Source organism: Lissotriton helveticus, chromosome 3_1 (genome assembly GCF_964261635.1).
Source record: "Lissotriton helveticus chromosome 3_1, aLisHel1.1, whole genome shotgun sequence".
Classification (NCBI taxonomy): domain Eukaryota; kingdom Metazoa; phylum Chordata; class Amphibia; order Caudata; family Salamandridae; genus Lissotriton; species Lissotriton helveticus.
This window is the reverse complement of record NC_136061.1, coordinates 618964652-618992535: the sequence shown is the minus strand read 5'-3', so window position 1 is coordinate 618992535 and position 27884 is coordinate 618964652. Positions and strand designations below refer to the sequence as shown.

Below are 27884 nucleotides of genomic sequence, written 5' to 3'. Positions count from 1 at the left end.
ACTCATCAGCTAAAATTACTTGATATGCGAGTTTGTTCTCACGGAGTTAACTGGCAGGGCTTTTAGTGGGCCAGGTGTTTCAAAGCAGATGCTGAGACGGGTAGCTATGGGGGGGGCTCCATTTTTGCCTTCAGGGTGGGAAAAAAATATATATATTAACTTGGTAGCAGCACTACTGCTCAAAAGCCTTTGTCAGTTCAAATCAACATATTTTCATTCTTTCAGTCCCGTCATTTCAGACCTGAAGCATTTTCAATATTATATACAACAAATCCATAGTTGTATTTATCTTATGCAACAGGAAGATAGGAATGTGGGGTTATGTAGCCTATATTCCTCACCGTGAGCTCCCCTGAATGGTAAAGATGAGCCATGTCACTATATTCCAGGCTGCTAGCATTGGTCGTTTTTGAACCGAAACACTCAGTGGTAAAATCTTCATTGGGGAGTTTTTCATCACTTTGCCTGTCCTGCCTGGTTGTTTATCCACAAACCCTGCAGGAGTCATCTTCGCTAAGCCATACACACTGTAAGACCGATTAATCCAGGGTCCTTGTCCCAACATGAAATAGTAGCACCAACACACTTTGCCAGTAGCTAACACAGTGGCAAAGGCCATGCAGATTTCAGTGTGTCACACTTCAAGAGTACTAAACACAAATGAGATGCGTGACTTGGACTGCTTACAGCACTCTTGCATCTATCGGAGTTCCAATGCTTCTGGGCATCCCCCTTCTTATCCAGCTCCATTGGTCACATTAGATACCCCTCTTACCTACATTACTACAGAGCACCCTAGAATACAATACCACGTCCCTAAATAACGTGCATGCTTCGTTGAATTGGGCAGAGGCAACCACTTCCTTTTAAAAATGGAGAAGAACACGCCCTTCGGTTCTCCTCACCACACAAAATATTCTTCGAGGAGAGAACTATTAACTGAAAATAAATTTCCTAATTTGCAGGTTACTGATATTACTTCCGGATGGACTGAGTGAACTCGAGTGATGAAGTAGAGGTGGGCGAGCCTCAAATTAACAGGGAGAGCGGAGATAAGAGTGGGCTCTGGCTTAAAGAGCCCATGCATGGAGTCTTGAAATATATGACTTGCAAATAATGCAACAAGCAGCAAGTTAGACTATAAGGTGTCTTCAAAATTCAAAAATGACACTGTTGTGACTATTTTTGCCTTCAGGGTGGAAAAAAAAATATATATCACCTCGGTAGCAGCACTACTGCTCAGAAAGCCTTTGTCAGTTCAAATCGACATGTTTTCATTCTTTCAGTCTCATAATTTCAGACCCGAAGCATTACAATATTATAAACAACAAAGCCATAGTTTTATTTATCTTATGCAACTAACAACCACTTGGGTCTCCATTTTCGCCCTTAGATAAATCTCACCTCAACAGCAGCTCAAAGCCTTTGATGTAATTCCAAATAGGCTCGTTTAAGTTCTTTCACAATGTCATCATTTCAGAACTGAAGGATTTTCAATGTTATATATTATATACAACAAAGCCGTAGTTGTTGCTTATTTATCTTATGCAAAAAACTATCGGGGTCTCCATTTTCGCCCTTCGGGTGAACAAAGAAAATATAATCTCAGTAGCAGCATCATTGCACAAAGATTTTGATGTCATTTCATATAGACTGGTTTTACTTCTTTCACAGTTTCATCTTTACAGAACTGACACATTTTCAATATTATAATTTATATACAACAAAGCCATAGTTGTTGCTTATTTATCTCATGCATCTAACAACTATTGGCAAAGCCAATAGTCCTGACTTGTTGCAGGTATAATGTCACTGGTTGTATCTGATTTATCTGGATTCAATGACAAACAGCAATATACCAGTAGGGTGGCACACTATGCTAAACAACGATTTTTGTTTACATGTTTTTAAGCCAACCCCTTAATTTTATCGGTCATGGCCCTTTGAGAGACTGACAGAGAGAGCGACTTACTGACAGAGAAAGACTGACTGAGAGAGAGAGAGATTGTCTGAGAGAGGGAGAGAGACTTACTGGCTGAAAGAGAGAGAGACTGACAGAGAGAGACTGATGGAATTGGGGTCAAAGTGTGTATGGAGCTATGCAATGCCTCTTAAGACTGCTATTGTCTGTTAATACGAATATATTGTCAAAATGTGCTCTTTGTAGTTACATATGCTTTTGAAATATAGCAGTGTCACATTGTCTAATGTTTTGAAACAGGTATGATTTTTTTTTTACTCTAGCCCTGCCCCCAACTGACCCTGCCCCCACTGACCTAGCCCCTACTGGTGAGGCCCTTGGCCACACCTACACTATAATTTTGGCCCCCGACAGAAAGTTTGTGAGTACCCATGTTCTAGTGCAAAGGATTCCTAAGCTACACCTGACCCGCAGGAATGTATCCAGAGACACTGGCACCTTTTAGCAATGGAGTGCCTCTCGCTTAGCATTGATGGGAAGGGGTCAAAATATGCGAAGCTTTGGGGTCCATTCCTGCAGCTCCTTTCCAAGGAAATGAAGGAAGTTGCGTGCCCAAAATACCTTCAAATTCTGCAGCAAATTCCTCTGGAACCATTGGGGGCCACAAGCGTAGGCTAAATTATTCTGAGATGTGACCGGCGGCCATGGGGTGGTAGGATGAGGAGGTCCTCATTTCCCTTTATTCTGGGATAGTGCGGGCCTGTGCTTTCCTTGCAGATGCACATGACATTAGTGCAGGCCATGTAATTCGCCCATTAAAGCCCCGCCCGGGAATGTAAGCAATGTTCTACCTTGGAACCCCCTAAAAATGTCCCAATCCCCATCAGCCCCCACTGACAATCCCCAGGGTCCTTTTCTTGTGCAATGGATTGTAATTAAGGCCCATCGCATTGCAGTCTTTTCTCAAAGGCCTGGTGCACGGGGCTGTTATTTTTATCCTTTCCCAGTCCCTACGCCTCCAGGACTCTGACACCCTATGCTCCGGAGTAATTTCCTCCACCTCTTCATATGCAGATGTTCATACCTCAAGTAGCTCTGGGTGGGGTCCTTCCAGACCAGGCCTTTTCCATGGCCAAGGCTATGACAGGGAGATAGCATTGACTGGGCTGTTCAGCTGTGGACAGGTGATGAGAGGGCTGGAAGGTTCTACAAAGTGTGGAAAGACTCCGTTGCCCAATTTGATAACTGTGCCACTAACTGCACAGCGCTCAGAAGACAAAACTGTCTTTGAACAAGATACCTTCAACCAGCCCAGCTAAGAAACCCACAACGGTTGGAGGAACAGTGCTCAGAACCTTTGTGAAAGACCCACAGATGATGGACAGAATGCAGAGCAAATCTAACATTGACCCCAGTCAAGAGATCTGGGTTAAATCCATTGCTCTTTTGTCACCACACCACCCCAGTTTAGACCCAGCCATATGCAAATCAGTCTTTCTTTTTAAAATTTTATTGCATTTTCAGCATAACAGATAGACAAGGTCCAACAACAAAATACAAAGGAAGTGCATAAGATAATGTCTCTGGGTACATTGAAACCCCCAAACATCCCCAAAACGCACCATACATGCATGAAAAACATTACATATAGATTCAAGAAAGTTTCCACACACATTCATTAACATCAATGCACTAGACAGGTAAGTTGTTCACCACCAATTGTTTAATAGGGTCACGAGCAGCGGACTGCGACACTGGAGGTAACTCTATACCCCTGTAATCAGCCCACCAAGACCAGATCTTTCCGTGCTTCTGTGGGCAGCCCCTTGCCTGAAACACTACAACCTCCGCAGACATATATCTGTGCAGTGCCTTTCTCCAGTTAGTGACACTGGAGGGGACAGCTCTTTCCAGTGCTGTGCTATGTCGTGCTTAGCTAAGGTGAGGCCCAAAAATAAAAGGCGTCTCTTGTAGCGGTTCCCCCCAATGTCCTTCGTGCTGTGTAAGAGCGCTGGTCTAGAGTCCAAGAGGATATCCCACGCCAGGACACGACCTAGATAAGACAACACACTGGACCAGAACAGCTGAATCACCACGCAACCCCACACTGTGTGTAAAAACGACCCACCGTCTGCACGGCAGTGGAGATAGATCGGGGACTGGATTCCACCCATTTTCCAAAGCCTATGGCTAGTGTAATACACCCTGTGAAGGTTTTTAAACTGGATTAGTCTGTGTCTGGTAGACACAGCGGCATACCGAGGGCTACCCAAAGCCTCGCCCCAATCGTCATCTGTGAGGGCCGGCAGATCAGCGGCCTAGGTCTCCCGGATTTTGTGGATGGTGGTCTCAATTTGAGTATTGTGTCTAATAAATTTGCTGAATTTTGTGGGCCCCAATATCCCCCATCAGTAAGCATCCCTCCAGCATGTGGAACTCCGGTAAAGACTCCAACCGCCGAATCAAGGGGGTCACCTTGATTTAACTATTAAAACGAATTTCGTAGCACGCCCTGCATCACAAAATGCGATGCAGTGTGTGCTACGAAATTCGTTTTAATAATTAAATTGTTTACTTACCTGCAATTATCCATATGCCGGTTTTTAACACTTTCCACCCTGCCCCTCCCCTCCCCTCCTCCCTGCCCCACCGTAACTCCCTCCACGGCCCGCGGCTGGACATATGTCCCCACTGAGTGGAAATAGGCACTGCTTATCCCTCTGATCAAAATGCCGACTTTGTATCCTAGCCTCCCGACTAGCTATCGCCCTATTTCTTTGCTCCCTGCTATTGCCAAAGTATGTGAAAAGATGGTCAATAAGCAGCTGACTGCCTTTATTGAACAGCATGGCCTCATTCATCCGGCCCAATACGGTTTCAGGGCTGCCTATAGCACGGAGTATGTCCTGGTGGAAATCACGGAAGATATTCCCGAGACTGTGGATGCGGGGGGCAGGGCAGTTTGGGTCCTGTTGGACCTCTCTGCCGCTTTTGATACTGTTCCCCCATTCTACTGGACTGCCTCAAGGAATTAGGCATTATTGGTGCCGCCGGTGAATGGCTGAAATCTTTCTTGAAATGTAGAACCCAACAAGTGTGAATCCCTCCCTTCACATCCACTCCCCAAGTTCTTTTGACAGGGGTGCCGCAGGGGTCGGTACTTAGCCCACTTTTGTTCAACTTATATATGACTCCTCTTATTCAGATGGCAGAAGAACTAGGAGCTATGGTTGGTGCCTATGCCGACGACACCCAGCTCTTGTTCACTTGGAAAAAATCTGAGTCATCCACTGCCCATGTTAAAACCAGTTTAGCTGCAGTGTTTAATTCGCTGACACGTGCTCAGCTGAAATGCAATGAGGATAAAACGGAAATGTTATTCTTTGGAGAATGTCCTCCCCAGGCTTGGCCCACCTTCTGGCCTGATGAGTCTCCCAGGCCATCTCCTTCTGGACACCCGGTAAAAAATCTCGGGATCTGGTTTGATGAAAAGCTGAATTTGTGTAATCAAATTAATAAACTGACTGGTACTTGCTTCAGCATTTTGAAACTTCTCAGGAAATTTCTGCCCCTTCTGCCCTTAACAGCTAAGGAAACGGTTGCGAGCAAAAAAAAACCACATAACCTGACAAAGGCACAGTGGCGTAACGAAAGTTGATGGGGCTCCCCAGCCAGATGCACAGAGGGGCCCCCACTCTGGATTTAATCCGGAGCTCGCAGGCTTGAGTTCTGTAATGAGGAAGCCCCCTGCAGCTCCGGGGCCCCCCACACGGCGGGGCCTGCCCAGGGCCGGACCGGGAACCAAAACCGTCCCCGGCAAAGTGCTCGGCCGGCCCCCTGGGGGATGTTGGGGGTGCGACCGAGCTCTTTGCTGCGGCCGGTTTTCGGCCTATTTTGTTACAGGGACGATTTTGCAGCTATGCTGCATAAACGGCCCTGTAACAGAAACATCCCCCACCCTTGCGGCGCACTGGGGGATTGACCGGTGCCAGCAACGGTCAGTCCGGGCCTGGGCCTGCCGGTGCCAGTGTTACCACCCATCCAAGGGAATTACTGCAGCCGTTACAAGTACCACCTATACCTTAGCATATCATTACCATGGATTATATTGTGGGTTATTGTTCTGGAATCAGGCAGGAAGGTGTTAACGATCTTTGAAATTTAGAATAGAATTTTTACTAATAAAATGCTACAAATATTCTGGAACTAGCATAGCAGTTAAAATGGTAGTAAATTTCAGTTTTAGTACAAAAGAATAAATTGAAATATTGTTAGATTATTTTTTACATTACTCAAACTTGCGAGTGTGTTCACTAGACAGTATTTAATTAAAAAACATATTTTAGAGTGTATGCTCTGGGCCTGATTCACAAAGGTAAACAAACATACACTTTTGTATAGGTTTACTACTGTTTGCTATTCACAATGGTATTCTACTAGTAGTATCTTTACGGCTGCATAGTCTACGTAATAAATAGATAAAGCAGTACTATCTTATGTGTTGACATTTTGCAGTCGTAAAGACACTATACTAAAGTGCAAGTTTACATTTGCAAATCAGGCTAATCGTTTTCTAGTGATCCCTGCGTATCTTTTTCATTTATGAAAGACAGTTTGGTGTTCCATTAACTGCCCGTCATGTCTCATGGAAAGAATATTACCTGAAACACTTCTTATGCAAGCATTTCCACATAGGTTGTGTATGGGTTGCAGTCCAACTGGTTTTCTGACTCATGTATGCATGCCATCAGAAATCTGAACCCTGTAAATCTAAAATATTCTAGAGAGTGTAACAAGACAAGGTGCTCATCCCAACTACTGGGAAGTGGTACTCTGCCTGAGGAAGAATTTCAGCTCTGCTATAAAGTATAGGTGTGGGCTTTGACCAAACGAAGAAGTGTTGCTGCTTGACGCCTAAGTGCCTGTCCATGTAAAGCAAAAGATGGGATAACATACAGCCTCAAGGGACCTTGTGGGCAGTCAACGTTTATATACATGCATAGCTCATTGAGCAAATAGAACACTGGCTCTCTAAGTGTGCAGATGTGTATCATTTTCTAGAAAATCATAAGCAATTCAAAATAAGTATCTTTACTCCGAAGCTGATTGCTAGCTCACGTTGGAACATGTCTGAACATGAACAGTGACTGTGCATTCATATGTACTCCAATGAGTACTAAAAATCAGCTTCAGTCTAAAACCAATTTTAAAACACTTTATTGATTAATGCATACATCAAATATGCTAGGGAGGCAATACAGTAGACTTCTAATAAGTATTATTTTTACTACTTCAAACAAGAATTTGCAATGCAATTGGTCTCGCATTTGAGAAAGTTAGAGATATTGGCGTTGTAAATGACAATGTTTTTTAGTTATTTTTTTTGTTTGCAGTGGAGTGATTATTTGACCTATGTACAGAGATTGGAAGGAAAAGGATGGAGAGGAAAGAGCCGAAAGCAGGAGTGGTAGGAGTAGTGCTTTAAAAGAAAGAGAAAAGACGGAGTTTGTGCACATGTAAAGTGCTCCTCCCCTCAAGCTTTGCAATTACACACTGCATGAGACAATAGGAAGAGAATGTGTAGGCTCTAAGAGCGGAGTGAAAAGGATGTGACGAAAACGAAATGGGCAGAGAGGAAGGTGGGGGGACAGCGAGAGTTAGCAGGTGACAGGGTGCAGTGAAATCATACAGAGTCAGCTCTTCCCATGCACAGGACATCTGGATATCATGACACACTGTCAGTACTTGATTCTCTGCAAAGAGCGGGCTGTGTCTGAGGCCAAGGTTCACACATTTGACCTTTTAGAGATATTGTTGGCCTTCGGCTGTACAGGGGGCCCACTTGAAGGATGGGGGCCCCCTGCAAAGCAGGACCCTTTGTTACTCCCCTGACAACAGGAAGGTGATGTATAGAGGCAGTTAGAAATAATGATAGTGGGGTACAGGAGGGAAAACGGGAGGAGGAGGGACACAAAAGTAGACAGAAATAAGAGAATGGAAAAGGTGAAGAGAAGTGAATGAATGGGGAGAGAGAAATAAAATCTGAGGGTGGAGAAAAATGGAATGAAGATGAGGAGTCTAGCGAAGGAGTAGGTAAAGAGAGGATGTGATAATCAAGGAAAGGGGCTTGAGAAGGCCAAGAGGCACAGAAGAAAACACAGACAGATAGAGGGGCTGAAAACAGAGAGAAAGTGTGGAGGTAATGAACTAGAGACGAACAAGGAAATGAAACAAATAACGATGAGAAAAAAAAGCTGACGAAGAAAAAAAATGGAAAAATTGTGGAAGAGCAACAATACGAGTAAATCGGATGGGGAAAAATAAAGAACTAGTGGAAGTGCCTGACTTTATACAGATCTGCCAACAAACAACTCTAAAAATGAGGGGGGGGGGGAATTAGCTTTCGGAGAGGGAGAGGACTGTGAGAGGAGCAGCAAGCCAAGCAGCAACAAAGGGAGGCAGCAGGAGGTGAAGGAAGCGGGAAAGGAGACTGCATTTGTTTGCTTTGAGTTAGTTGTGTAGTAGATGATTATGTATAATGTTTGGTGTACCTGAGTTTGTAACAGTTTATGTTGGTTCACCTGTGGCATCCTTCTGCATGGGGCAGAGCCACCTCATCATAGGCGCTGTGCTTTGTGCCTGCTCACACACTAGCACAAGAGCTGATAAATGGCTTAAAGCCTGAGTCTTTTTCTTAATAGGAGTGTTGGATGGGAGAATTGTGCCCAATAATTCAATCATAATGTCCTGAAATAACGTAGTCCAGATATTTTCTGATTTGCATTTATTTGAAGCAAATCCAAAAAGTTTAAATCAAGAAGGAGGAAAGAAATAAAAGCAGGCGACACGTGTTTCGCCCATAGGGCTAAATAAGCCAAGGGCTTTTTCAAGGCTAAGAGCTTGTTTAAGGTCATGTAACTTGTAGGCTGGTCATCGCTCCTGCAGTCCCTGTGGTCCTTATGGATATGTGGTCCGTAAGGACAGCAGAGACTGCAAGAGCGACGACCAGCCTACAAGTTACATGACCTTAAACAAGCTCTTAAGACTTGAAAAAGCCCTTGGTTTATTGAACCCTACTGGCAAAACACTTGTCGGTTGCTGTTATTTCTTTTCTCCTTAATTTAAACGTTTGGATTTGCTTTGGATAAATGAACATGCAAATCAGAGAAGACTCTTTGGACTATGTTATTTTAGGGCATTATGATTGATTTTTTTTTTAGCACACTTCTCCCCTCTAACACTCTGTGCAAGTTGTTCAACATAGTGGTTCTTAGGTGTAACCACTTGAGGGAGAAGTGCCAACCATAAATTTGGGTCCAGTGTCTGATTGTTGATGGAAATTCCGGACATGACCCACCCACTCACCAAGTACTTTTCCTTAATAGCCCGGGCCTGGCGCTTAAATTAAAAGTCTGTGGTCCGAGGTGCAGTGACTACAGCCAGACTGCAAAGGTCAGTCAGGGTAATGTCAGCCACAGCACGTACTTTCAAAGAGTAGCACATCGCGGCAGACTTCTTTAGATTTAAAAAAGTATTTAAGTGTGTCCTTTTAGCAACATTGGTGCCTGCTGAGCTTCATGAAACAAGAAGTTTGGCGGTCGTGAAGTGGGTGCTGTGCTGGTAAGGCACGCAGCCGCACACGCACCCACACAAGGGCCCCTTGTAAATAAAAACAAGATGGAAATCAGTAAATGGTCAACAACAGCGAGCTGGGCTCACAGGTACATGCTATGCGTGGAAACGTGGCTCTCAGCTCTGCCGCTCCTTAAATTTTAATTGAAAGCGTCATTGTGCACAAATAAAGAAAGACGTGTAGTGAATGCTACACAAGTCAATAAAGAGTGAGCAAACACAAAGGAAAGTGAAAGCGACGTTGTGCAGAAATAAAGACTGACGAGCGACAAATGCTACAGACGTAAATGAAGAGAGTGCAAGCAAACACAATGGAAAAAGTCTTCAGAGAAAGGATGCTGCAATAGGCCAATATTCCAGGGTAGACATAAGGCACGAGAAGGTGGGACATATAAACACAAAAAACCATAGAGAAGCAAGCTTCTCCAAACGACACACACTTTAACCAATCAGCAGTGAGAGCATGGCCATAGCCTGTAGAAGTGAATATAAGATGCCTTGAAGAGCAGGGCATGCGCTCTGCTAGGCTTGACCTAAAAACTATTATCCTCATAGGAGAAATACCTTTATATTGTTATTTAGCTCAAAGCAATTACGACTATTGGCAGAAAATATTGACTACAGGTCATATATCCAGAAACTTCCTGATTAGGCAATGCACATAGACTAAGGATAAGAACAGCTGACCTAGGAGAAATCATAAACGGGTAAAAGATCTACTCAATGAAAGCTAGACCAGAAAAGCTTGTAAATGCTACACACGCCATCACAAAAAATAGAGGAGCTAAATGATAGCCTAGATGGGGAAGGACTAGGAAGCAACATTAAGAACTCTCTGGGGAACAGATGGTATGCAGGATATATAGCATGTACATGGGTAATTGTCCCCTGACAGTGAGCCAAGCCACAAATGATTGATGTGATCCTTCTGAAGATGAAATTTAGTAGCACCAGGGTACGAATCGAACCAGTGTCACCTAAAAAACTGGACATCCATTGTCAATATACTTAAACCATTATGCAATTTTGAAAACTGGCAGCCCATCCCTATCCTGACACTCAAGAGATATTACGACCTCCCGCTTCAAAGCTGTAAATATTTAATATGTATGTGTGCCACCCTAATCGCTCTAACTTTTTTAAATATGTAATCTTCAGTGAATATGTAATTTTTAAATCCAAAAAGGTATGGTAAAACTCTCACCATAAGTAAGTAGCCATAGTGGAATTACGTACTGTCACATAATACTCGGAATTTATTAAGTGGCGTTCTTCGCTCTGACACATTTGGGTAAAGTAAGCGCTATATAAAAACGCATAAACATCTTCACCGATCTCGGAAAAGACCCCTATATAAAAATGATTTTCAAAACGGCCTGCCCGGCTATTAGTCGTGAGCAGACGGGAGACGGTGACAAGTTCCAACTATCTCTCACTCGCATCACTTCACAGGTCTGCTTAACAATTCCCCCTTCCTCCCGCCCTCTCCTACCAGGAGGACAGGAGACAAAGTGGGATACCGGCCATTGCCATGTCCCAAATCTAACTCAATCACTTCCGCAGGATCTATTCTCCCGCCACTGTCGAAGCTAGGCACCTTCTGCCGCGCGCACTCAACAGCGAATCAGTACTTCTAAATACTGCATGACGCACTGGGACTGGCTGGGATTGGCTAAAGTTCCTAATACGCCAATCCTAGGTCACCTTAAACAACGGCGGAACGCCCACTACCAGAAAACTCCCGGAATATGTTCAGCCACGGGATTGGTTATTATTAGATCGGAAGTGCTACTCTTCGACTGAACTACTTTCATGAGAGAAACAGCTACGGTGGTGGACACGTGTGTGGATTTAGGACTGGTCTGTGTAAGTATTGGACAGGTAGTTACCATAGAGTCCAGACAGCCTTCCTCCGTTAGTGTATATAGGAAAATGCCTGAGTGTGCTCAAGAGATAAAATTATCATTTTTTATTGCCAAGGCTTATAATATGCCCCGCGTGTAGTTTTACTATTTGAAGTTGTGAGACACTTTGGAGATATTTACTATTCATCATAGAAAAGCACCGTCAGAGAGGTCCGGACTTTATATGTAGCTTTATTTAAAAAGTGTTTTAAAGTGTATAACGGAATTGCGTAGCAAGGAGAGGAGTCTCCGGGTTTGGTGTTGTAGTTTAATAAGTTCATGAGGGTGGTCTTGGAGGGATATGATATGGCATAATGAGCCGTTTGCATTTATTATTTTTAAACCTGGTAGTTTTGTAGGCTTCGGAGCAAAGGCAGCTGTGTTCGTTTCCAAACCCGGACAGCTGTTCGTAGTCTTTGGCTAAATTCCCGCCCTGCGTTAGCGACTCCTGGGTTCACCCGATTTTCGTTATGTAACCAGTAGCAAGAGGAAAGCATCGACACAGCTTCCCAACACGGCCTTGACACACTTACTGACTGGTGAGAGGGGGTGCGTGGAGGTAAAAGTGAGACGAGGCGAGTAGAAAAAAGTAGGATATGATCAACGCTTTACACTACAGCGCTCTGACACCGGGTAATGTCCGCGCTTTATAAAAATGCACTAAATAAAAAAAACAATACGGGATCCAATGAGGATATTGTGGTCCTGCAGACTACAAAGAAGATCGGTAGGGATTTTTTTGAAGACAAACTGGATGAGGCTATGTGGAGTTACCCCTGACCGTTGTGGGAAGGGATAATTGGAGGAAAGGATACGCATGGGTACCAGAATGAGAGACGAGGGGTCCGGATAAAGGGAGATGATCGGAGTGGCGTGCAAAGTGAGGCAGGGAGAGCAGTCGAAGGACATCTCTGTACAGGCCATTGAGAGCATGTACAAGCGCGCAGCGGAGAGCGGCATATGGGTGCATGACGGTGAGGCGAGGTACCATGGTGAACTATTCAATCTGAACAGGGCCGGTCCTAGAACTTCTGGGGCCCCGGGCGAAAGGGAAGATGTGAGGCCCCTCTAATTTGCATGTAAAATCCAGTTGCGGCTAGCATGACTCGCGGGTGGGAGGTCTCGCAGGGGTTATTAAATAAACTTACCTTCCCAGGTCTCGTGTCATCTCTGCTCCTGACCTGCTCTCTTTCTTTCCTGCCTCTGGCAGGAACAGGAAGCAGGCAGCCTCCCTCCCCAATGGCAGCATTGTGATTGGTTGGGAGGGCGTTTTCTCCATGTAGGGTGCATTGGTGCCTACATGGAGAAAGGCCAGAGTGTGCATGACTGGTTAGGTCGGTCTCGGAGGGCCGACCAAACAGTCAGGGCCCTTAGCAGGGGGCAAGGCACTCCTCCCCTGCCCTAAAGCAGACCCGCCTGCCCCCAACCAAACACTTCTGCTTTCTCGCAGTGTGAGTAGCAGAAACATAAAATGGTAGTTTTTGCATTTTATATTTCTGCTTCTCGCTCTGCGAGAAAGCAGTGGGGTGACGCTCCTCCACCCTAGTGGAGTCACTGAAGTATGCCCGAGCAGATGACATTTGCGGCGGAAGTCGCTGCGGCCAAGAGGCGCCCCATGCTGAATTGCCGCTCCTCTCCTTTCACAAAGTGAGCAAGTGCCTGCTGTTAAAGTAATTCAAGAATAGGTGTGTAGTAATGCCTTGAAATAGCGAAGCGACGCCCTTCAGATGTATACTAAGCAGACCTGAGTCACTGCCTGCATGCGCCACAGTCGGACTCCGTACTGACTCAGACTCATCCACGGCCGTGGCCCAAGACCGTAAGTACCAGGCACTGTGAGCCTGTGTGTGTTTGTAATAGACAGTGATGGTGCCAGTGCAGCGCACAATCACATCAGGAATCTGCAGTCGTTCCTGCCGGTGTTACTTTAAAGTTGTTACTCTGTAGAGTGACATAGGTGGATTGATCCGATCGAATGTATATATAAATGACACCTGTTCATGTTGTTGGGCCCTCTCTGACATGGGTCCGTCCCCGTTCCCAGTTGGCCCAGGTCACTCACGTGATGTCAGAGGCCCGAGTTTGCCAGCGGGGAGGGGGCCTACCACATAGGCTGGCAATCTGAATTTTGTTTTTCCGGTGGCCCGCCCGCCCAGCAACAGTAGGCACCGGTGGAGTGTGTTGTTTGATAGGGCTGTGTCCCACGTGGCAGAGAGGCCCTTGATAGGCTGATGCTCTAAACAACAGCATCATTCACTTCATGGGTGGAGCCAGGGGACCCAGTACGAGTCGCCAAAGGCTGGAAGACAGGATTCTGCCGGCCTGCCCATCAACACAGATGTCCAGGCAGGTCCATGATGTTTTCGTGCCTCAGTTGGGTCTTCACACACCCTGTTTGAGCTGGGTCCCACGTTATTTTATATGTTTTCCTCTTCATCGTTGCTTGATTTTGCGTACTAGAAAGGGTCACTCATGGTCGTCATAATGACTCTGAATTATGACAATTTCACACATAGCAATTTGAAACCTTGGCAGCTAAGATGGAGGCTAAGGTGTCAATTACCCATAGCCAAAAACCTGCTCCCTCAGTGACGGCCCGGCATACTCCCACCTGCCCCCACCCACCATTGCCTGGCAGGGGAGCGGTCTGATGCAAGACACTTCTTTGCGGCCTCAATGGGGGGCTGAGGGAGAATGACACAACACTTAGATCAACACCTGGCCACAATTAAGGCAGATTGCCACACTTAACACCTTCGCCCCGCACACAAAAGCCAGAAGTGTGATGGCCTGGGAGGCAGGAATGAAGTTGAGGCCCTTTAACAACCGGCCCACATGTCACACCTTTCAGCACCGGCCCATCGGCCAATGCTCGATTGCTTGCCTTCGCAATCCGACCCTGTCCCCAATTACAGGTCAAAGCTGCAAATGCAGATGGGCCTCGCACTACATGTGGGCTGCACAGCCCTGGGGAAAAGGGGCCCCCTCCCTGGGGTTAACAGCCATTAACCAGTGCTGCGAGGCACAGGGGAGGGGGGGGGCCTCTTCTCCTATTCTTACACATGCTTGCGAAGCCCAGAGGAGAGGCAGCCCTTCCCTGGGCCACGCAGTGCTCACCACAGGCGCGAGGCTGGTAGAGAAACACTTTTGCGAGGCCCCCTGTTGGTGGGCTGAGCTCGGCCCCTGGGCAGCCGTCCATGCTGCCCATGCCTAGCGCCGGCCCTGAATCCACTTGGTAATACGATGCGAAACTTCCATATTTTCAACATTTTACAGTTTTGTTACAAATGATTGTTTTTAAGTGTGATTGCCCTCTAGAAGAAGATAACCTTGCTAAAACGCACTCGCCTGGAGGCAGAACCGTAGTCTACAATGCTACATAAAAAGCAAGTTGTATGTTTATTTTTGTTTAGGGTGTTTATAAATAGGGCTCCAGGTTTTATGGTGTGTTTTTTTTTTTTTTTTTACATTTCCCGTCTGTATTTATCTTTTTATTTTTTGCTAATTTTATTTGCATTTATCCATATTTATTTTGGGTTTTATGGAAAAAGTAAGCTGAAATTAGTATATTTCCAAATGTATTTAACCGGTAAATATGCACTCATGCTTGAATGCATACTAGGTTTCAATGCTGTAAACACCCACTGACCAATTGGTGTGATTAGAAAATATACAAATTTCAATACCAACTGTTAAAGACTCTTTACTAAAATTCATTTCTTTTGTAGCCCACTTACCCATATCCACACAGCTATTGGCCTGGCAGTCATGACAGACGGTATTTAAAATTACTCAGAAAGCAACCCAATTTCCGTTTTGTATCCACATTTAAAAATACAGACCAATAAATGTTTTCTGTCTGTATTTATTCGTAAAAACGGAAAGCAGGGAGCCTTATTTATAAAGCATGAACCTAGCTGCAAAGTAGCGAAGTGCTGTACGTCGCAACAAAACGAGTAATGCATGATTTAGAAACTACGTGTCGTGTTTTATACGAAGTTAGGTTGGCGATCTGGTTTTGGCACGTTACCTATTTTCAGGTTAAGACCAGATTGGAATATTTGATCAGCATGTTGTTGCTACCACAATTACTTGGTGTATACAAAGAGGGACTTTGCGTTGTGGATAGGCTTGCTGCATGAGCGGCCTTCCCGAAGCGAACTATGAATTTTGTTTTTTTCTCAATGTAAAGTAAGATCTTATTACTACACCCAACTGTAACGTCTCTTTAACCTTTCAATGGAAAAAGTGTATGCGTGTATATATGTGTGGCTTTTTGAACGGCCTTTCTGAACTGAAAGGAGCTCCAGGAATCTTTTTATATGTATACGCTGCACGTGGGTTCAATAGTACAAATTTAGTAAAAATGCTTCATGCTCTTGTTGGCAGTTTAAATATCGTAATTATTCGGACAAGTGCCATTTTTTTTTTTATGTTGAAACTCACTTAATGTGTGTGTGTAGGGAAAATAAACACGTTTTTTTTTCTATCTCTAATCCCAGAACTAATGAAGAAAACCTAAACATAGGTGGGGAGGGAGAGAATGGCTGCGTCCATGGTCAGTTGTGTTAAGGATTTTAATTTCTGGTTATGACAGTGGCACTTTTATTTCGGCTGTCGCAATTTTATTTTACTAAATTTGAGAGTTCTGGATTGGTGGTTATTAATCTGATATTAACGATCCACCTTTAATAATGCTACAAGCGGATGGGAATCGCTGACTTGGACATCACCTCTGCTCCAACTTTTATCACATTTCTGACAGCAATTGGGTAGATTACCATACGAAGGCTATTGATTTAAGGACCGCGTTGGACATGTGTAGTTTGGTAGCTACCCAATCCAGGAGCCTGGCGTGGGACAGTTTTGAAGTATTTTTTTTTCTTCTGTGTGTAAACCACTTGGCAGGTAGTGCGGTCGGCGAGGCTTGATTAGAGAATGAACATGGGCGATTTGTTGGGCAGAAACAAAACTAAGCCAGCAGAAGATGGTGCACAAATAATGGTGATGGCTAATGCTAGGCATCCATCCCAAGGTCCCCTGTAGTTTCTTGTGGTCTGGCTTTACGACTTGCACAGCATGTGCACTGTGCAGGTCTCCCTGTGTACCTAGAGAGGTTGTGGTGAAGAGGGCCAATATTACAGCCCAATGTGTTTCAGCCCAGCAAGTTAGCCAAGGAATATAATCAAGTGGCTGCAGGTAAAGAGCATGGGCTATGTACGGTGGCAGTGGGTTAATTTATCTCTTCTTTAGAGTCTATATGTAAACTGCAGGTAACTAATGCAACAAGGAAGGTGTAAACCGCATACTTGGTCTTTGTAATGGAAGTAGACAAACTCGGGCTTAATTCTCCTGGAGGAAAATCTTATGTAGGTCACATTCAGATCCCGGTATTTTTCTTAATGCAGTTTTACATCCTCAGACTATGTGATATACTCCCACTTTATTCCCAACCCCTGCACTGTAAATTGCCATAACACTTTGGATTACCTCCCCTATAGTTGTTTTGTAAAACCATCTCCTTACCACCAATCTTTTGCATGCCTCCTCAATCTGAGTATGTGGCCTATTTTAAATTGCATGGCTATCTGCTTAATCTCTATTATTTGTGTTTGCAAACGGCCTATACATTTAATAGATTACACCATCTTTACCTTCGAATTATGGCCCGGCATCCTACCATAACCTAATCTTGTCTAGTCTATTTATTTAATCCACAAACCATTTGCTTGACCTCACATAGCCCCTACTAATGAACCCGGTTAGCTACCCTTAATCCCAGAGGAGTAAAGTGCATGGAATGTTTTCCTTAAGAGCACGAGACTAATCTCATACCCACTGAATTAACAACTAACCATTGGTTCTGGAGTAGGATCCTACTTCAAAATACACTAAAGGGGGTCTAAGGGAAATTTAACGACCTAAATGCTACATCCCTTAAGACTACTGAACACCAACTGACAAGTAGCATAAAGTCAAAAGAACCCTAACACGTGAGGGTTGAGTGAATGCATGTGCTGATAGCGAAATCAATCATGGGGCACCTTCAAGTTTGTTACAGTGTTCCCATCAGAGTCCATCCTGTACCGCCCTACATCATTTGGGAAGGTTACCATAGGTACACAAGGAGAGACCCAGTGTCCGATTTGGCACAGCGTAAGCCTGATGGTAAGAAATTACCCAATGAGATATATCTAACAGGTAGGGATCAGGATGTGACTACTAAGCAGTGCTAAATATTAAAGAAAATAAAGAATTATTCAAAAAGTGGTGATTTAAAAATGGGTCGAAGAAGGAAAATGAATTTATTAACAACCTTCTGCTCCCACTCTCTAAAAACAGTGCAAGAGGTAGTGTCAAACAAATAACTACCTAGACAGTTTACATGGTCAGGGTCGACATGTTTCTGCAGCTTTACCTGTGCCCCGGGGTCACTTACTGCTTCGTCAGGACCTATTTTGCTACTGCTCAATTAGTGCATGGTAAACAAGAAAAATCAAATAAATTAAATGTCACCTTCGATTCTCCTGATGAGAGGACCGTTGGATTTCACACAACAGCACATGCATAAAAAGAAAAAGAGAACATGCCAATTAGCAACACTCTCTGGCGAGGCGTCAATCTATACAATCTCCCGCTAACAATGATGAATAATTCATTGCTTGTAGCACTTATCTTGTTCTTACAAATATTCACAAGAGAGCCAAGTTTTCACTCGTATAAAAACACTCACCCTATTTCAAGGAGAATGTTGCCCCACCTCACCCGGCATTAGCTCAGGTACTGCGGAGCCCCGCTCTGTGCAAACAACAAACACACACAATGGACCAGTTAAAAGGAAGTACTCTCTGGCCAAAGCAAGGCACTCAACATCACATGGTTCTGAGAGATCTTACTGCGTGTCTCCTAACTCACCTAACCGTCGGTACTCCAGACGTCCAACTGGGCTGTCTGTGGGAGGTACCGGCGGTGTGAGTAAGCAGACTTTTATAAGTCTCTATTTACATACCGGGTGGTGGACGCTGCGCTCGTAACCAGGAGCGTCGTCTGTCTATTACCGGATATGCTGTGTTCTCTCCCCATTGGTCGGCGCGGCGCGATGACACTCATGCGTCGCGCTCAGACTCATGGGTAATGTAGTTTTACCGTGGCCCGTTTAGAATATAATCACGGACTACTCGATCTGCGTTCTCGGGTTCACAGATGAATTTATTAAAATTAAGGGGTGAAGACATCACTCTACAAGGTATGCGAACCTCTGAAAATTTAGAGGCAACATTTAGAACGAGTGTAAGTGAAAAGTTATTGACGAACGATTATTCCTTACAAGTACTCCCAAATATACCATCTCGATCTAGACAACAGCGCCTCACTCATCTAAATTAATATCGCGCTTTATCATTTATCCTGTGCACTACATGCTGATTACAGTGTACATACAAGAGGGCCATCTGGTGTCACTTGACCTTTGTTAGTGGAATCTATTGGGCAATATAATCACGCTGTAAGCGTTTACCCATAGCCAACATCTACCCTTCGTTTCATTTGCCACTCTGACTACTGCTAGAACACTACTTGATCGTATCTTACGTCAGTGGGTGATCACGCCCCTCTGGCATGAAATCATCAGATAGGCTATGTGTACAAGAGTTATTGTGATTCCGTCACATGACACTCATGACAACGGGAAGACTCATTAATGAGATAATGAAAGTGCATAATTCGGGTATATAGCTCATGGATGTCAAAGCACTGATTTTAGAGGCTGTTAAATTCAGAGCGACATCCAAGGAATATCTTCATTCAGTCCTTGCCTATCTGTCCCCAATTTGTAAACCCATCTCTGTTCACGTCGGAACAGGAAACTCTTTATGTCTGTGATATGGGTCGGTATCAATGGTTGCTCTATCACAGTCCAATGCAGATCAGACGGAGTATGCTTAATAAAAAATGATTCGTCAGTCTGGTTGACTGTCTAGAGCATCGGATGGAGCTTTTGTGTTCACAAATGCGTGTCTTAATTTTGCGAGTGGTCATGCCCACATATCTCTTATTGCAAGGGCAGCTTATTAAGTACACCAAATTGGAGCTGTTGCAATTTGTGAATCAACGTTGCTCCCACGGTCTATCTGTCCCTATGTCGATGCTTTGTGATCTAGTTGTATTGGGACAGGCTGCGCAATTCCCACAGGGATGGTGTCCTGTGGCCGCAGGCATGTTCCACAATGTGCCAAGAGCTCGTGGTAACTCTCCTTTGGGACGCGTGTGGACCAGTCTATCCTTTAGATTTGCCCTCTTTTGAAGGCGAACAACGGAGCTGGGATGGTATCACCTCCAGTATTGAGAATACTCCAGCGTTTTTTTATGATTCGCTGAATTTCGTTGGATTGTGTGGTAAAAGTGCTCACACAAGTCATCCGATCGTGATGAGGTTTAGGTGGTAAAACTTCCAGTAACCCCTCACGATTGTTATTTGAGGCTCTCTTTTTTGACCTCTTGACCAGGTGTTTAGGATAATGTTTCTGGCCTAGATCTTTTTCAAGGCATACGGCATGGTATTCAAAACGATCTTTGGTGGAACAGTTTCTTTGTATGCGCACGAATTGCCCATATGGCAAATTATCTCGAAGAGATTTCGGATGACAGCTGTTGTAGTCTAGTAATGAATTTCTTGACATCGGTTTGCGATACAACTCTGAAGACAAACCGGTGGCTGAAGGCGTTATCAAAATATCAAGGAACGCTAATTTGGATCTACTGTACTCCATCGTAAAGCGTAGAAAACAATTCCTCCTATTAAGCCACTCGTGAAATGTTGTTAATTCCTCTTCACTCCCTCTCCAGACCACCAAAATATCATCAATATACCGCTTCCACAGACACACCTTGTCTGTGAAAGGGTTGGTGTCTGAGAAGATGTTGTCTGTTTCAAATTTATGAACATACAAATTCGCTAACGACGGAGCAAAAATGCTGCCCATGCTCGTCCCACTGATTTGGAGATAGAGCGAATCTTCGAATTGGAAGAAATTTTCCGTCATGGCTATAGTTGCCAGAGCCATTATGAGCCTGACTGGGGTGATGGAATCGAGATCTCTCTCCAACAGGAGTGCTTCAATTACTTCTAATGTCTCTCTCTGTGGGATTGAGGTGTACAAACTCTCCACATCAAAAGATACCAGGATGTCAGTCCTATCATCAAATTCGATGTCTCTCAACAGTCTTAGTACATCCTTAGTATCCTTGAGATAAGTTGGCATTTCACTCACCATTGGTTTTAAAAACACATCAACAAATGTTGACAGGGGCTCTAAGAGAGAGCCAATCCCCGAAATGATTGGGCGACCTGGAGGTGGACGCTGGGGCTTGTGTATTTTTGGTAGGTGGTAGAAGTAGGGAATTCTTGGGTTCGTAGTGCATAGGAACTGCCCTTCTTTAGCTGTAATCCAGCCCTCACTGAGGGCCTCCTCCACTATATGTGCTATTTGTTTAGTCAATCTTGCAGTGGGGTCTGAGGTCAGCTTTTGATATGCCCTGGTATCCTCTAGTTGGCGAAGACACTCACGCCTATAGGCATCGGAGTCAAGTAGTACAGTTGCGCCACCTTTGTCGGCCGGTTTGATGACCAAGGCCGGATTATTGGCTAGATTGGTAATAGCATCTTGTTCTCTACGTGAGAAGTTCTGGAAAGGTCTATGTTCTTTCCGAAAAAGTTTCAGATCTTGGTCTACAGCTTCTTCAAAAGTGATGACTTTAGCTGGAATCCCCATAGTAGTAGGATTGAAAGTAGAGGGTTTTTTTTAACCCAGTGTTTCTGGTTATCGTAGTCGCTTGAGTTGTAGCTTGTTGTTTATGTGCAAAAAGGTAGTGTAGTCTTATCTTTCGATAGAACTTTCCCATTTCAATTTGGGTAATGAAGGGATCACTCTTATTAGTGGAGACAAAGCCTAAGCCCTTGTTCAGAGCTTTCTCTTCTGTCTCTGTGAGTTGATGCGAGCTTAGATTTATCACGATGTTTGACCGCTCGATGTCCCCGCTTGATCCTGACCCACTACCTTCCCGCTCCTCAGTCCCATCGCTTGAGGCGGTGGTTGTGGTAGATTCCAGCGCACATGGCCTTGTTGCGCTGGCCGTTGGCGTCCTCGTCCTCTCCGGCCAGACCCTAAAAAAGGCTGCTGACCATATGTTTGAAAGGATTGATGTGGATCGTACATCCCCATCATAGGAGGATAAGCTGGAGGTCCCCATGGTGAGGGTTGCCACCAAGGTGGTGGTGGTGGTCCAAACTGTTGACCATAGCCTCTCCAACTCCTCCTATTGTTACCTCTACCCCTCTGTTTCTTGGAGGAGTCTCCCTGTTGAGGGGTATCGGGGTCGCTCGAGTCGTTATCTGAGCCAGAGGAGCCATAATTGGAGCTTGCTTTTTGGTTATTTTTATTATATGTAGGGGGGGAATAGTCATCACTTGTGTAAGGGTAGACTTTACTAGTACTGAAATTCGCCAGATCTTTTTTGAATTTCTCTAACTTCGTGAACAGAGTTGAATCCCGGAAATCTTTACTAGTTTTGTTTCCTTCTTCCTGTTTCTTCGAGAAAACTTTGCTAGAGGATATCGTAGCTCTTATTTGTCCTTCTAGGGTCTGTATCTCAACCAGAATATTATCTGCTGTTTTTTTGGCCGTCTTGATAATCAAGACTAGCCAGTCGCGTGTGCATCGCCACGCTATGAGATACCAGTCCCTCAGGAAGTCTTTATCATCTAAGAATAGGCGGGGTACGTTGTTAACTATCAACCCACTCGGTGCGCAATTGCTACGCAAATATTCTGCCATTATGGTACCGTGCACACATACCCTGGCTTGGTTCTTTTTAAGCACGAGAACTTTCGACCATCCTTTATCGGTGTTGGCTTGTGTGGCTGGTACCTGATCCACTATACTGGGATTCTCTAGTAAAATGCTCTGTATTTCGTCTTCATCAAAGGCCAAGCCCAAATTCATAGCCATATTTAAAGAGTCACGGTGTCTCTAGGCCTATTGCCTCAGCCAACCTCGTACCTCAACTTCCACTGAGTCTATGTGCGTGTGTATATAAAACCGTGAGTATGCATGAAATTACATGTACGCACTAGCTTAAAGACAAGAAAAGAAAAATTAATGACCCGCAGCCGTGCGGCTGCTCTAACTACAAAATACACTAAAGGGGGTCTAAGGGAAATTTAACGACCTAAATGCTACATCCCTTAAGACTACTGAACACCAACTGACAAGTAGCATAAAGTCAAAAGAACCCCAACACGTGAGGGTTGAGTGAATGCATGTGCTGATAGCGAAATCAATCATGGGGCACCTTCAAGTTTGTTACAGTGTTCCCATCAGAGTCCATCCTGTACCGCCCTACATCATTTGGGAAGGTTGCTTCTTCGACCCATTTTTAAATCGCCACTTTTTGAATAATTCTTTATTTTCTTTAATATTTAGCACTGCTTAGTAGTCACATCCTGATCCCTACCTGTTAGATATATCTCATTGGGTAATTTCTTACCATCAGGCTTACGCTGTGCCAAATCGGACACTGGGTCTCTCCTTGTGTACCTATGGTAACCTTCCCAAATGATGTAGGGCGGTACAGGATGGACTCTGATGGGAACACTGTAACAAACTTGAAGGTGCCCCATGATTGATTTCGCTATCAGCACATGCATTCACTCAACCCTCACGTGTTAGGGTTCTTTTGACTTTATGCTACTTGTCAGTTGGTGTTCAGTAGGATCCTACTTGCCATAAAGTGCTACAATGCCTTGTCGGTTGTAGGAAGCACTACATAAATGCAATTGCCATAGAATAGGGGTTAGTCTTTAGTGATTGTAACAGTCGCTGGTTTGAAGTTCTTTACCATGTTGGCAGTGCCATAGCCCTGCAACAGTGCTAAATCTGTGGCGCAGATCCTTACGATGTGATCTGTACACTGCATAGTTTTGGGACTGCATCATTTGAGTTATTACATTTACACTTTAGGATAATGTCCTTGAGAAAGCACTCTATGATTATTAAACACCTTTCTACTGAAACTAGGTTTGGAAAACAACACAATACATGAATAAATTGTTCACACTCAGTGCCACATAAATTGACAACATTTTATCCAAGGAGTGTGAAAGCATATGCTAAATGGTGATAATATAGTTTAGCTTTTGTTTAATTGATGGATGGGTGTAGGAGAAAAGGCCTACAATTGTGCACCAAATGTGCTGGATGCAAACATTGGACTTACCTTCACCATGACATTAGTTCATAAGTGAAACCTGTTCAAGACCTATGATCAACGCATTTCCTCTTCTTTAGTTGCACTTTGCTCCCGCCTCGAGGCTTGAGCCAGAATTGAGTAGTCTGATCATTTAGGAAGGCAACAGCAACCCTGTTGGCTTTCGAGTGATCGGTACATTCATGAACTCTGGTTTTTCTATGTGTTGCTTGACTCTGGTGTGTAGTTCAATACGAGGAGTGGATCTCTTACTAAGGTTGTAGTTCTTATGGTGGGAAAGTACTCCTCTTCAGGCAATTTTGTGCATTAAGGTCCAGTGGTTTGGGGATATGAGGTTGTCTGGGTGTTGGCTGTGCCATATAATTCTAAGGAATAAGCATGGAGTCTCCTCAAGAAGGATGGATTGCTGGATTTGCTATGTTAAATGTGTTGAGATCATCATGAGATGGAGGGTGGGGGGGATCTGGTGTTTTTCTTTGCGACCCTGCTAGTGTGGGTGCATGGTGTGTTCTTCAGTGCCAATTGGGGTCATTGGTTTTGCTTCAGTAAGAAGGTAGTCTGACCAGTGCAGCAACCTAATTCTTAAACTCTTGCAACAGAAGTACACGTCTTTTTTAAAATTTTATTTTTTATATGTGGATAAAGTCTAGCATGCTACAACGGAGTTTCAGACTTCATGGGCTTGGAGAGGCGTATGTGCTGTCACTACCTAATTATCAAAACACATTGGTACGTGCAGTTTTCCTTATTCACAAGAATGCATTTGCCCAGGCAAATTCTAGAGGAAGAAACCTGTGTTTGGGGTTACGGTTCCCGTTTACTGTAGTTGTTAAAGACTAGGCCATCCATTCTGCCCACCCCCCTCTATTTTTGACCCTACCTTTTAGTTTTTAGGTCGAGCATTCATGACCGCTTTTATATACATTTGTATATACATATATGTGTAAGTACTGTGAGCTCTGGAGATCAGCTCTAGGACTTGTCTGTTTCTGCTTGGGGACTCTTCATTTCTGTTCAACTGCCTCTATTTAACTGTCTTGATAGAAAACGACCATCCGAGGTCAGTAAAATACCAGATTCACTTTAGCATTCTTTAGATTCCAGTCCATAGAAATTGTCTTCCACGAGCACCCGTAGACAATAATATATTTTTTCAAATCTTGTATTTGCAGTGATATGACCACCAAAGGCCCTGAATTTATATTTTTTTTATTTTAAATGCAGGGACGTACCAGTGAAAGAACACCAGCCGGAATCATTTGTTGTCCTGACTCTTGCTCACTGTGACCAGGATGGGAATTCATGGCTTGGCCAAGCTGATTGCAGATGTGGCTCCTGGGGCCATCAAGGAGAATGACTTCAAAAGTTACTTTGGTAGGAAGGTGGCCATTGATGCCTCAATGAGCATCTACCAGTTTCTAATTGCAGTGCGCCAGGATGGCAATGTGTTGCAGAATGAAGATGGTGAAACCACCAGTCACCTGATGGGCATGTTCTATCGCACTATCCGCATGGTTGACAGTGGCATCAAACCGGTCTACGTCTTTGATGGGAAGCCCCCTGATTTGAAATCTGGTGAACTTGTCAAGCGCAGTGAGAGGCGGGCGGAGGCAGAGAAGAAGCTAGAGGCTGCTGTGGAGGCGGGCGAGGCAGAGAACATTGAAAAGTTCAATAAAAGACTGGTGAAGGTTACCAAGCAGCATAATGACGAGTGCAAGAAACTGCTCACTTTGATGGGGGTCCCCTATGTAGAGGCCCCATGCGAGGCAGAGGCCACTTGTGCGGCCTTGGTTAAGGCAGGCAAAGTTTATGCAGCTGCAACAGAGGATATGGATGCCCTCACCTTTGGGACTCCAGTTCTGCTGAGGCATCTGACTGCCAGTGAGGCTAAGAAGCTGCCGATCCAAGAGTTTCATCTAAACCGCATCCATCAGGACATGGAGGTGACACATGAGCAATTTGTGGACCTGTGCATTCTTCTAGGCAGTGACTACTGTGAGACCATCCGGGGTGTGGGGCCCAAACGGGCCATTGACCTAATCAAACAGTACAAGAGCATTGAAGAGATCTTGGAGAACATTGACACAAAGAAGTACCCTGTCCCTGAGAACTGGTTGCACAAGGAGGCCCGTCGGCTCTTCTTAGAGCCAGAGGTGATAGATGCAAGCAGCATTGAGCTCAAATGGACAGAACCTGATGAGGAGAAGCTGGTGGAGTTCATGTGTGGCGAGAAGCAGTTCAGCGAAGATCGAATCCGCAATGGGGCAAAGAAACTAGCCAAGAACCGCCAGGGTGCCACGCAAGGACGACTGGATGACTTCTTTAAGGTGACTGGGTCAATTAGCTCCACTAAAAGGAAAGTGCCAGAGCCCAAAGGCTCTGCAAAAAAGAAAGCTAAGAGTGGCGCTACTCCAGGGAAATTCAAGAAGGGGAAATAAGAACTGTTCCCTATGGTTGCTCCATTGTGGAATGTGCTATATGTTCCACCATTCTGCTACAAACCCGTGCGGTGGTGTTCACTGTCGATTTCCTAGACCGATTAATACGACAAAAAAAACATCTTCCAGAAGCTCTTGCATGGTGATTCTTTTGATAAATGTTGAACTAATATAGTTTGAATAAAGTTAACACTTTTTGTTTAAAAAAAATACATAAGCAAACGGATTGTTAGTTTCACATTGCTTCTATTTTTCTTTGCACCTCCATGATCACGTGACGTGGTGTGTGATTTTCAGTGCGGAGTGGGCAGAAACCTTGGGTTTTTCACAAATAATGTAAAATGTAACTGACACTTTAGATCACCTGATACGACGCATTAAACCAACTTAACTAATCAACCATTAAATGCATAACAGTTATTGATAATTTTCTGCAAAGAAATTGCAAGATTATCAGAATTGTTTAACGTTGTGGTCGTTTCTGCAAACTAACGCAGGCATTTACCGTGTGTTGTGTTCATGATAACCTATTTCGATGTCCAATTTATACATTCCCCAAAAATACAGAACATTATACGCTGTAAAACGTATTTTTTTTTTATCTGCCGATTACTAACCTAATTTTTTTTGCCGTTTTCAGTTTCATCTTGAAGTAGCTAAAACCAAGGTGGCAAAAGACGAGTGGTGTGTTCTGCTGTCTCTATCGTGGTTCTAAAGCTAAACTACGTTTGTGGTTTGGATATCCCAGAACTACATTGTTCCTCAGGCTGTCCTCATCTACACTAACAGTTACATTATTTAGTGTTTCAGGAGGCTGTAGAATAAAGAATCAGACAGAGGCTATTCTAAAAAGTATACTTTGATAAGTATGTCCTTCTGGATTAATGGCATTAAGAGCCTATTTAGTCACACCATGGTGAAAAATGTTTGGGCCTTTTCCAGGTGGATAGTTCCAGAAGCTGCATTCTGACACAGAATTGCTCATTTATGCAACAGCCTTATCGGATACTGTTAGTTCTAAAATACACCCTTTCCACACTTGACTAAAGATAGCAAAGGCAACCAGTCCAAGTCCTTAGAACCCAGCAAACACACTAAGTGTCCAGACCGTAGTAAAGCGAAATACTATACTATACCATTCAGTGTGGTTACAGGGTTTTGTTCTCACCTATGAGTTCTAGTGCAGGCCGGTGCTCAATGCAGGGCCTTCTCCACATTCTAAGAAGTTCCCAGTGTCTGGTAACTTATGCAAAGTCATGTGTGCAGAACATAAGTGATTAGTGTTTGGAATCTAGTTTCAGTTCGATATCTCTTTAAGTTGAATTTTTGCATTTGCAAAAATAAGCGTTCTAACAGCAGGTTCACCTTTTCATGCTTAAGACCCAGCCTTCAGTTTTTATGAGTTCACGCCCTGTGTTACGTACTCAAAGAAGATGTGAGTTGTATGGTGCTGGGTGGCATGTTTGGTGATCTCACACCTTCGTTGCTCTTTACTTGGCACCTGGGGTTAGGCAATGCAGCACACCTGCTCAGTGGGTGTTCGCTTTTGTGGCTTCCGGTTTTGGTACCGATGGGCGCTACTCTAGTAGCAGGCTCTGGCCTAAGTGTTGGGCTTTAGCACATTGTTGTTCCTGCAGATAGCTTTTTCACTGTGGGATCTGCACTGGGGGGGATCCCTCGCGACCTGGGTTTGTACCAGCTTTTTTCCAATTGGTAGAAAGCTAG

At 44.3% G+C, this 27884-nt stretch overlaps 1 protein-coding gene across 2 annotated transcripts in view; it reads left to right on the top strand.

Moving 5' to 3' along the window:
- Positions 1-26163, top strand: part of FEN1 (flap structure-specific endonuclease 1) — a 388273-nt gene extending 362110 nt beyond the window's left edge. Inside the window, exons 1-2 of one of the 2 annotated variants that reach the window (XM_078680608.1) lie at positions 11313-11419; positions 24946-26163. In XM_078680608.1, the coding sequence (XP_078536734.1) occupies positions 25014-26159 (1146 nt within the window). In that variant the 5' untranslated portion in view covers positions 11313-11419; positions 24946-25013 and the 3' untranslated portion in view covers positions 26160-26163. Of the gene's footprint in view, positions 1-11312; positions 11420-24945 lie in introns of those variants that run through there. The other variant, XM_078680609.1, reaches the window with a different exon arrangement.
- The last annotated feature ends 1721 nt before the right edge of the window (positions 26164-27884 follow it).